Source organism: Wolffia australiana, chromosome 15 (assembly GCF_029677425.1).
Source record: "Wolffia australiana isolate 7733 chromosome 15, ASM2967742v1".
Classification (NCBI taxonomy): domain Eukaryota; kingdom Viridiplantae; phylum Streptophyta; class Magnoliopsida; order Alismatales; family Araceae; genus Wolffia; species Wolffia australiana.
Genome location: NC_135849.1, coordinates 6,652,087 through 6,663,740, shown reverse-complemented (window position 1 = coordinate 6,663,740; position 11,654 = coordinate 6,652,087). Strand labels below are relative to the sequence as shown.

The window sequence follows — 11,654 nt, the reverse complement described above, 5'->3', positions numbered from 1 at the left end:
CAAAATAGGGTGCTCGGATGCACACCTATCCTTTTAGCAAGTCATGGAAATCTTATGCGCTCACATTCACCACTGTTTTGATACTCACTGGGTCTGTATTATTATTTTGATTCTATTGTCTACATACCAGAATATATTCATCAAACACAATATATGGCCAATAAAATAAAATTTGAAACAAATAGTGGTTTTTTGGGTTGGAGAGTTGTATTGAGGGAGATTTTTTGTACATTATCTACCTCAATATTCCTTTATAAAATTACCATTCTTAATTAAAATTAAATTATAAAGCATAATGGACTATTTAGACATAGGAATATAAGGGCAATAATTTATTGGAAGATAAAAGCATTAATCATAAAATCATTATTCATAGGAATGAGACCAAGGAATATTTTACCTCATGTACAGATAATTTCATGAGAAATAAGGTTGATTAGTTAGTTCCCATCATAATATCAAAACCATAGGAAAATACTTTCCTACTTAGTATGAGATCAAGATGTCATATGATGGGAATAAACCTTATGACAGTATTAAGGGGTTGAATATCATATTCATATCACAGGTTGATACAAATTAATCTGAGACACATAATTTTGACCTCCCATCTTGATACGAAAGACCTTTAACTGTAATTGATATTTCTCCCTTAGCTAGAGGCTTAATATTCTCAATTTAGCGGTGGTGGTTATGACTAGTGTGAGTTGGAGGTGTGGAATGGCACCACCAGTGGCCATGTCATTTTTGGAGCAGAAGTGGAGACAAAAATTCACTAGAAAGTGAGGTAATGCATGATAGCATTATCTTTAAAACTTCTTGGTGGCCCATAATTGGTTGATTTGTAATTTCTAGATGGGAAACCATCATCAAGTAACATTGGACATAATGAGATGACGCTGGTGGCATATGATGTGCAGGACAGATTTCTGTGAATTTTGGCTTTGATTGATTCGATCCCAACCCAATTGTACAATGGATTATCGAACTGGAAATAGATCCAAAAGCCATGCCATCCAAAACCATCACCTTTGCATGGACCAAATCCATCATTTTTTTGGTTCCTTTTATACCATCGATGAAATTTTCTAGTACATTAGACAATCTAACACAATTCATTCTGTCAGTATATTTTATACATTAATTTGAAAAAAATCTCAGTGCGTAAGAATAAAATTATAAGTAACATTATCATATTCCTTTTCTTGTTTTTCTCCGACGAGATAGACCTGACTGAGGACAAAAGCCGGACAGGAAACGTGTCATACAGGTCGATCTCTCGCTGGACTGACAGAGAGAAAGATTTGACTCCATTCAAATTAAAAAAATCTCGCCAGCGACCGTTCCCGAGTAGGAGAAGCGCTACAGAACCAGAAGCCATGGACAAGGAGTCGCTCTGTCGTGGGTTGCTTCACAAATCTGTTTCAACAGTACCAGAAGAAGATCAAGCCACGACCAACCGCGGGGGCCATAGAGGAGGGGGGGCCGCGAGGAACAGATCGACGAAGGCAGGGCCGTAGATCTTCTCGGGGACGGCCAAGATCACGTCGCCGGTCATCATCTTCTCCTCCACGCCGCCGCCGAGGTAGCTATACCCGACGGAGACGACGCCGCCGCCGCCGCCGCCGGCGGCGGCGGAGAGGGGGATAAGCCTCTCATCGCCGCCTCGCATTCCGCCCAAGAAGACGACCCGGCCTTCCTCTTCAATCCTCAGCCGGGCTTCTCTCGCGGACCCGCCCACGACCCGCCAGAGGCACTCCTCCAGCGCGCCGGTCTCTCGCCCGACCTGGAACCGGCGGACCGGCGCCGGCACGTCGGCGGGAGGGCCCTGGCTCGGCGGGCCGTCCGTGAGATGCAGGACCAGGGCGACCGGGTTGCGGTGGGTCCGGTCGCGGAGGATCTGAGCCGCCTTCCTGAGCCCGCCGGCCGGGTCCGCGGAGCCCAGGAAGAAGACCCGGTCCAGGGCCCGCAGCGCGGCGCGTTTCCCCGGCTGGCCCATTCTCCGGAGCGGGAGGGCCTTGGCGGGGGCGCCCCACCCGGCCACGATGGCCAGGCGGTCGGCCGGCCGGAGAGCGCAGACCACCAGCGCCATGGCCCGCGCCAGGAGCCGCGGGTTCGGACCCCCCGGCGTGGCCACGACGACCACGTCGGCCGGCCGCGGGTGCAGAAGGCGCGCCGAGAGGACCGGCCCGGCCGGGCCCGGGAGGAGCTCGAGCCGTAGCGGGTCGTCTCGGTCGTGCCGGGCCGGGAGCTGGCTCCACGCGGCTCGGCAGATGGGGCAGGTCACGCCGCCGAACCGGACGTTGCAGGAGACGCAGGCGAAGTGGAACGAGTGCCCGCACTCGGCCGTGAACACCGACCGCGGCTCCTCCGCCAGCGGCTCTAAGCAGATGGCGCAGGCCTCCTGCGCCCATGCTCATCTCGGATTGGTTATCTAGAGAGAGAGATGCCCGGGTATGTGTGTTTAGGAGAGAGAGATGGGTGTACCTTTTCCGGGGAGCCTGCAGCCTGGGAGACGCTCTTGACTGCTTCTTTGGCCTGCAAGATGGGCTCTTTGAGAACGAGGTGGAGGAGGAGATAGAGAGAGAGATGGGCGTGCCTTTGTGGGGGTTCCTGATGATGGCTGGGAGAAGGTCTTGGCTGGCGCCATGGAAGGTTTCTGGGAGGAGAGAAACTGAGAAATGGACGGTGTTAGAGAGGAGAGTGGAGCCTCTGTAGAGAGAGAAACTAGAGAGAGAAACCTACGCTTGAAGGGACGACCCATGGTCTGATAGCGGAGGATAAGGAGAAACAGGGTACCCAGATCTTTCTGGCGGCTCGTCGGAGCCTCGAAGAACCTCCGGCCATGACTCCTGGGAGATGAGCTATGCCATCTCTCTCTCCTCCATCTATCTCACTTCCCCCTCTGCGATGGCCAATTTCTACAGGTCGCGGCCTTCTCCTTCTCTCTCTGTCTTCGCTCTTGGTGCATACTTATACAAACGCAGCAGGACTGGTGCAGCGCTGGCTTTTGCCCTTGGGTTTCTCTGTTACGGCAGTGGAAAAAAAAAAGAGTGACATCATTCAACTCTGTGTAAAAGGCTACGGTCTTTCGAATTATAATTTTCAATATCGACACCTCCCCCCCTATTTCTCTGTCTCTCTCTCTCTTGGTTGAATACTTCCAAACAACGCCGCGAGCAAGAGAGATAGTCGCACGCAATCTTTCTGTATCTCCTCTGTTCTTCCCACAGAGTTTGGACCAATCAATCTGACATCATCTCTCTCTCTCTCTCCTCCCTCTTTTGTAATACCATCGCTTTCTCACACCCTCTGTATTGCTGCTGCTGCAAATTTAAATATTATCCACGATCTGTGAGTCTATTATCCATAATTCAATTTATCAATCAGGCAGAAAATGGATGGGAGCGCAGGTTCAGAGGCCTTCCTAATCATCCAACGAGTACCCATCCCATCGGAGTCTGTCTTAGAGAGAGAGAGATATCAAAAATCTACTGTAGAGAGAGAGAGAGATAAGGGAAAGAGGATCTGCCATCATTGGAAACAGAACCCAAGGAAGACTCATGAAACTTATCACAGAAAAAGCTGCAGCTATCAGCCGCAGGAGTTCCTGTTACATATCCAAACAAGGAAAACACCATTTACCACCAACCAATCAAGACCCCTCATCACACAAAGTTTTTGATCATTCTCCCTCTCTCTCTCTCTCCACCCCCATCTCTTTCTCTTTCTAGCCAGACATCATGCTCTGGATAACGAAAAAAAAAAAGAAAAAAAAATCAGGAGTCAGGCTTTGACTGGTGTTGAATCTGCTGAAGAAGAGCAGCAGCCAGCTGAAGAGTGGCCTGGAGCCTCTTCTCCGGGTCACCCTCCGGCTCACCCAACGAGTCCAACTTCACCGCAGGCTCGGCGGCTCGAACCGCGTTGACTAGCGGCCGCTGACCTTGACTAGAGAGAGAAACAGCAGGAGTCAAAGGCCTCTGCACAGAAGCCTGCTTCTGTTGACCGAGAAACGACGCCAGCTGCGCGAGCTGCTCCGGCAACAAGGGAGGCTGCTGCTTAGCCGAAGAAGACGCCAAGTCCAAGCCCGGCTCGTTCGCCGCCGGGGTTTCTTCTGCCGGCTCGGTCAACGGCTGTTTTCTTTGAATTCTCTCTTGGGCTGCCGAGTAAGGGCGAGGAGCAGGCGCGAACGGGTCGGGTAGTGAAGAGAAGTGAGCTCCTTCTCTGGGCGAGGGAAGAGGCGGCCGGCTGCTCCGAGGAAGCGTTGACTCATCAACGGACGGCCTGGATTGCGCCGGGGCGGAATCAAGATCAGAGCTGGACTCCTGGAACCGTAGGATCACGCCGGAGATGCTCAGCTTGCCGGGCACTTTGAGAACTTTCTCGGAGAATTCCGAAGGGGGGATGAGGAACAGCGTGGTTTTGTCCTCCAGCTTGGCCACCGCTGCCCTGTTCTTCTCCCCCAGAAAGTGGAGGAACTCGTTGTAGAAGGCGATGTCCGCGTCCGTGTCAGGAACGAAGAACACCACCCAGGAATCGGAGGCCTGGTAGAAGTGCCGGGATAGCATGTCAAGCCCCGTCCTCGCCGTGCAGTCTAGAAATTCCGGCCTGGGAAATTTTTTTTTTTTTAAATGATTATCGTCAGAGAAGATGAGCAGAGGAGAAGAAAAACACTGGGGATTGAAGGGATTGAGTAACTTACAGCATGAAATCCAGGGCTTTTCCGACGGGAAAGCAACGGGCGCGACAGATGGGAGTCCCCCCTTTGGCTATAGTTCCCTCCCACTTCCACTCCTTGACTGGAATCGGTTGGTTTTCAGGGGTTGACCTCCGCCATTTCTCAGGGTTTGGTCTTGACGGAGGAAAGCCCTCAGGCTTCCTCCAAAGATCATCGTTTTCTGGGAAATCTGGAGCAGTTTTGCCCCCAAACTCGGACACCAAGCTTCGGCTGTAAAGATCACGCTCCGGTAATCTCGGAGCTCTTTCTTTATCAAAAGAGGAAAATGGGTACTCGGGAAGCTCCCTGTCGGGGAAAGAATCGGTCTTCAGTTTCTTCGCCGAAGAGAACGGTCTATCGTCAGCTGCCCAAGGCGGCTGATGATGAAGTCCCGGATCAACGGACGGGCTAAACCGGCGGTCAACTCTGTCTTCCGGGGGGGGGAGATTTTGAAATCTGGGATGGTCAAAACTTCTGGGGAAAGCGTCCCTCTCTCCAGGGAAATTCTCCAATTCTGGGAAGAATCTAGGAGCTGGAAAGGGGAAATTCTCGAAATCCCTCGGTCCGGAGTCGATCTTGGCGAAGGAGATGATGATGCGCGGATTGTTGAATAATCTGCCCTGCATCGCATCTTTGGCCAAGCACGCTGCTACAATGCTCCTGTATCTCACGATGGCGTAGCCCCGAGTAGGATAACAAATGACGTTATCAAGCTCGCCAAAGGGAGAGAAGGCCCTTTCTAGATCATTCCGGTCGATAATCAGGTGAATTGGGAAACCAATTCGCAAGAATTCACTGGGTTCTTCGCTACTAATCCACTGAGAGTTGTCGAGGAATGCTCTGCCGGGGCTAGAACTCTGCGGCCCGGGACCTCTCATGAGAAAAGGTTCTCCTAAATCTGCCGAGTTCCTTTCGTCCCTACCATACCCGCCTTCAAATGAAGAGTTTGCCGAGAGTTTGTCCTGTGATTGAGACGCTATTAAGGACAGCTGAGGTCGCCAAGAATTTTCCCACAATCTTAAAAGATAGTTTGTGATCAATGAAAAAAAAAACTGAAAGGAACTTGCTTTTCAACCGCAATTATATTCATGAAATCATGCATCACGACTCCAACCTAGTTAGAAGCCATAAAATAGTCCAACTGACTTGATGAACGCGTTTTAGATTACCGAAAATAAATAGGACACGTGAAATGTAATCATAAGGGGGAAGCAATTTCAGCGTCAGTATAGGAATTCAAAGCAGTTGAAGAAACTGAAAAGACGATATAAATCTATCTAATTTCATTCCATTGTATGGAAGTTGATTTCATTCATAAAAAAATTGTATGGAAGTTGATGAAAAAGGCAACTTCAACCGAAAAAAAAAAAAGGTAAAACAGAAGTTAGACGAGCCAGGGAAGTTCTACTAGAAAATCAGTGTTTCCTCTTTGATCTTTCTAAATGCTACAAAGATCAGATATTTCCGAAATAGTTGAACAAAAACCAACCATCCCAATAAATGTCAAGAAACTACCCTAACTAGGACACTGCCAATCCGTCATGCAGTTTTCATTGTACAGGAACAATGTTAAGTCAGGTTGAAGGAAAGAAGAACAAAATCCCCATTCAAAAAAATAAGAAAAAACACGGAAATTTTTTTAACATATCCGAACTGATACCGATAAATTTCCAAACGTCAGCTTTGATGAGGCCATGAACGCATAACAAGTAGCACTAAGCAACAGACCATACGTAGATAGTCCAATTCAAATATGTACAGGACTTGGTACCATGATCTCGATTGATGTCTTCTGCGGGCAGAGCAAGCAACTCATCAGCAAGCACTGAACCTCCTGAAAAAAGCCTACCAGTTTCCACCCGGATAATGTAGACTAGAGTTTACAACGCTTACTTTTCATCAAAGTATTATGCTGCCCAAAAGAGGAACCTTAATGGATTCCTAAACATTATAAGCAGAAGATCTGTAATCACATATCGGTGCAAGGATTTTTCCAAAATATTCATATCATGTGATGCTCGCTTCAGCTTAGCATGACAACCCATAAGACCACATTTACTGTTAATCCTTGTCAAAGTTTTCCAAAAGTTTATTTATTTTACATGATACTGCTTGTGCAGGAAAATTTACCGCAGTCTCTGGACAGCATGTGAAATTTCTGATTTCTGAAGTCCTAATAGTAACGAGTGCATTAGTCCTAATATTAATGAGTGAAATTTCTAATCCACCGTCCGCGGCCAACTCTTATAATACTGCTGCTGAAATGTTGAGTCAGTAGGTTGCATCTGAAGCTCGCCTTTTACGGTCGACAGGATACTCAAATTTCTGACATTTGCATGTCAAATATCAACACACAAATTTCTTTTAAAATTTTGGATTAAAGAACAAGGTTAAATAGGATCAGGCAAAATGCTATGTGTTGGTACATGAAACTTTAAATGGGAAGCAAGTCAGCGACTGGTACATCATTCTTGAAACCTAACATGAGCGCAGAAGAGAAGAATGTCACAGAAAAAGGCAGTGAACTACACAGTAACAACGTCATTCAGTTGCCCAGTAAAGAATCACTTTGTCCTTTTTCATTTTCCCCTCAAATGACACTTTCCACATTTTTTGGCACTACGTTTAATTGTCCCACAAAATTTCCCATCATTTTTTTCTTTCCAATTGTCCCTGCAGAGCCGTAAACACATGATTTGATTGTTGGAATTGTTGTAGTTTTTTTCAGCTCTTTTGTTGCAGAGCCATGAACACGTATGATTTGATTCGTGCTATAGTCCATCTTTTCAACTTGTACCTTGTCCGTGACAAAGCAGCTCATTCAGGAGGGATGCCAGCGTCATAATTATTGCCACTGTGCATAATCAAAGTCAGGCTTCATTTCAATTCAATTATTGCCACTGTGGATAACCAGAATGATTCACCTCAATTTTTCTCAAAGGTATTCCTACCATCCCATCATGAGTAGGGGGAGAACCGTGATTTGAACACGACTTAGTCATTCTAATAGAAAGCCAACACTGTATGACAAAAATAAATGTGACTCAATACTGTCTGAGTCAAATCTGACTGGGTATGCTTTTAGCCGACATTCAAATGTTAATTCAATCTTATTTTCTTCAGCCGTATCAAAAATTCAAATCGAGATATTGACCGCAATATCATGGAATTAGTATCAATGAACTGGGATGTCATCCAAGGCATGCGCCATTTATTAGGTCAGTCAATGAATTTGGAGGAGCTTAGTTCTCTGAATCGTCATATGAAATGTATATAGAATTTTTTGAGAAGTCCTGAAGTTTTCAAATTTGGAATTGTAAGTTACGTCTCAATTCAATTCAATGGAGACGAAGTTTCGCATGAATTTTGATCAATTCGCCTGGGCAAAAGTGAAGCTTCGTTTTTTCTCTTAATTTTTACAATAAAATATTCAATGAGCTATGGAGCGAACCCCACACCGATTGACTTATACAACTAAAAGGTTAAGATGAGATTGTCTAGTTTTCATAATGTATGATAGAAAGGTTAAATCACTTGACTTGTAATTAAAATCTCCTTCTACCCAAGTTTGCCGTAAAAAAAAGTAGTTAATCTTGGAAAAGGAGTTTTTGGATACTACTAAGAGGCTCACTTAAGCTTGGTTTTTTCTAGGGCAACCGAGATGAGGATCTTTCAAGTCATATTCAACTGTCAATCGTATGACTACAGTAGCGTTTTAAGGGTGACATTTGTAGTACTACTGATAGAACCTGAATCATAGGCAGACATAAGAATTGGTACCATAACGGGAACTAGTGACTCAATTCCCATTACCTACTTCAATATCGAGGCCAAGCTGCGAGATGAGTTGTCCTAACTTAAACTAATTATAGTGGGAATGACATCCGCCCCAAAAGAGCCATTGATTTCTCCTCAAAAATTTAAGCAGAAATTTCAAACGTTCTGCATACATAATGTAGGCAGAGCTGTGTAACGAGTTGCGGTTATTTAAACTAATTGTTGTGGGATGACATGGCCTCAAAAAAGCAGTCAATTTTTTGTCAAATCTTAAGCAGAATTTTGGCACGTTCTGCTTATAAATTTTGGGAGACAGAAAATGTTATGGCTACTGAATGACAGTAGCAACTCAACGTTAACCTTCACAAATCAATGAGCACACCCAGTATGATAAGCCTCAAACACTACAATAGCTAAAATTATCCTGCGCGTATTGCATTTGCTAACAGTACACACGATGGGCTCAATTTCCGACTGGTCAGAGTATAAAAGAATGAATGAATAAATAGCGCTGTAAAAACCATAGTAATCAATATTTTACGGATTATTTAGCTAATGGCGCACCAACGAAAAGTGTTGATATCAAACTAGCCCATTACACGGTCGTTTTTTATTACGCTGCCAAAAAACAACAGAAAAGTTGCAAAAAAAAACTTTTTACTGATTCCAAATGAGCAATGATTATGAATGTTGGGACCATTAATCTCAGGTCAACCCTATATTTTACGATAACATTATGAATGTCTGTTTGCATAAGTTAGCTAAGGAAAATTAAACCTTTTTTCTGGATGGATCGCTTGTTGCCTTTAATCCATTATTCAGTTTTCTGGCAATGGAAACTCAAGGATGATAACTAACCATAAAAAGATTTTTAACAAACTAATTACCTTCAGTAAGAAGTTTATCCGAGGGACATTTTCAAAGAAATACTCAAAAACGTATCAATTATTAGAGTATTGAAGGGAAAAAACTTTTGCCAAACATGAAACGTTTGAAATTGAGATGAAATCAGTTCTTATTTAGTTACTTTGATCAACACAACATAGCAACAGTTAACACCATAATAAATCACGTTTATGGAAATCTGGCCCGTCTGTATATCATATGATGGGCAACATGATCAAAGGTTACTTTTTTGCTTGCGTTTTTTTCCTTTATATCAATAAATTATGGGTTTTACCATTTATTTGAAACATAGTATGCGCTACGCCAATAGAAGTCAAAGTTTTGACTTGCCTAAACCCCTGAAAATTTTATCATCGCATGAAAACGAGATCTAGTGACAAGTATCGGAGGAACAAAAAATAAATGGATCTTCAATTAAACGGAAAATCAAAACTGAAAGAAATAGTGTAGTTTTTCTTCAGATCTCTAGTGGAAACCTTTTCATCAAAAAGGCCTTTTGGAAGTAAACATTTTATTTTCTTGGTTATATGAGTGAAGTCGAACTGCAAGAGTTTTCAGTTATGACTATCTGAGATAATCTACCTTGGTGACCTAATAGTTTTAATAATCAAGCGAAAAGGTAAAATCGGTAATTTGATGTTCTTGAATTAACATTATCATTTAATTTACAACAAACCTCTGGCCACAAGTGGAATTAAGTATTTCAGTTCCTCTTTTTCGATAGAAAAAATAAAGAAAAATGACTATGAGACAGAATCTAGTGTCATAAGATTCTTTGAGAAAGAACTTTGTCTTTTACACTTTCGGGGACTAGAAGCAATGATGAATCATGGATTTCGGTCGTTTTCTCGGTGGAAGCCTTAGAAACTTAGTTGTCTGCTATGGGTAGGTTTAAAACAAGTATTATTGTGGGACAACATCTATTCAGAAAATTGCATCTGTTTTGGACACAAAGAGACAGGTTATAGCTTGATTTAATTAAAATATTCTACTCAGGATGGTATTTGAGGCCATATTTTGAACAAGTCTGATGCAAAATGGACCCTAATATCATATAAAAGTAGTAAACAGCAGATTTGATGAGTAAAAAGATCAACATCACTAACCCCCTTCTGAAACTCGATCTTAAGAGGCAACCCAGCGAACATCTGACCCTGTAAGGTTCTCAATGCAAAGATCGCGTCCTCCACCCTTCTGAAATTAACGAAGGCATAGCTTCGTCCTGGTACGAATGCGATAGTTTCCAGGTCTCCAAATCGTAGGAACTGCTCCAACAACATGCCCTGAGTAACTCGGGGCGGGAGGTTTCCCACCCATAGATGGCGGCTCGGCTGTGCCTCTACCTGCCCTAACGGATGACTCCGGGGATTAACTCCATTACCCCTCTCTTCAATTCTCGGATTGAACGCACCGCGATGTTTCTCCCTCCCACCTCCTATCCGGCCCATCTGCAACAAGGAAGAATAAAGATTAAGGTTAAGAAATAGCAATTAGATATACGAATCATGAACCATAATAAAATAGCAAAAGCATAGAAACAGATCATACATCATTAAACACGGGGAAAACGAATTTCTTTCTCTGGATTTGGGGAAAAACATAGAGAACGAAGGAAAAAAACAGAAATTCCACGATCCAGGACAAATCTCGGAGTGTAAAGAGGGCAACGGATTGACGGAAAACTTAAAAACGGGAGGCCGGGAGGTGGGGAGACCATTCTCTTGCAGAGCTTTGATGCAGGGAGTGCGTCCCGATGAAGGTATGTCTTGGTTAGGGTTTCTCGCGAGCAGCCTGCGGAGCAGATTTGAACCACGACGAAGGTAGAAGTACTTGGTCAAAAAAAAAACACGGTTGAGAAAATCTCGATTTTAATTTATAGTCTGGAAAATTTTCGATCATCCTCATCGGAAACGAAATCGGACGGCTGTCCGTCCGTCTCAAAGTCAAACACAAACCGTTATTAAATATTCAATTTATGGTGATCCCGCGTGAACTACTGGGACGAATAAATTGTCAAGCAAAAATATTAAAAATTAGAGTTATCGGTTAATGAATTGAAATAGCATTCTCTAAAACTTTTCACTTATGATTTCAATAGAAACCCCAAATATAATTGTCTAATTTTTTTATACAAATTTTATTGAGTCTAATTATTTTTAATACTTTTCAGTGAGTACCAATGAATTTACAGATAAAAGGTTTTAAAAGGGTATATGAATAGACGAACAATTTTCACAACGTCAGCCTAAACGTT

General features: G+C 43.9%; 2 protein-coding genes across 2 annotated transcripts; both read right to left on the bottom strand.

The window, feature by feature from the left end:
- Window positions 1-1,165: 1,165 nt before the first annotated feature.
- LOC144713026 (uncharacterized) lies at window positions 1,166-2,987 on the bottom strand. Its single transcript, XM_078587493.1, has 4 exons — window positions 2,746-2,987; window positions 2,600-2,674; window positions 2,488-2,538; window positions 1,166-2,404 (listed from the first exon to the last, which is right to left on the bottom strand). The coding sequence occupies exons 1-4, from the start codon at window positions 2,845-2,847 to the stop codon at window positions 1,445-1,447; spliced, it is 1,188 nt and encodes a 395-aa protein (XP_078443619.1). The 5' UTR covers window positions 2,848-2,987; the 3' UTR covers window positions 1,166-1,444.
- A 571-nt stretch (window positions 2,988-3,558) lies between these two features.
- LOC144713025 (RNA recognition motif (RRM)-containing protein) lies at window positions 3,559-11,246 on the bottom strand. Its single transcript, XM_078587492.1, has 4 exons — window positions 11,115-11,246; window positions 10,507-10,848; window positions 4,703-5,679; window positions 3,559-4,608 (listed from the first exon to the last, which is right to left on the bottom strand). Exons 1-4 carry the CDS (start codon window positions 11,115-11,117, stop codon window positions 3,780-3,782), a joined length of 2,151 nt encoding a protein of 716 aa, XP_078443618.1. The 5' UTR covers window positions 11,118-11,246; the 3' UTR covers window positions 3,559-3,779.
- Window positions 11,247-11,654: the final 408 nt, after the last annotated feature.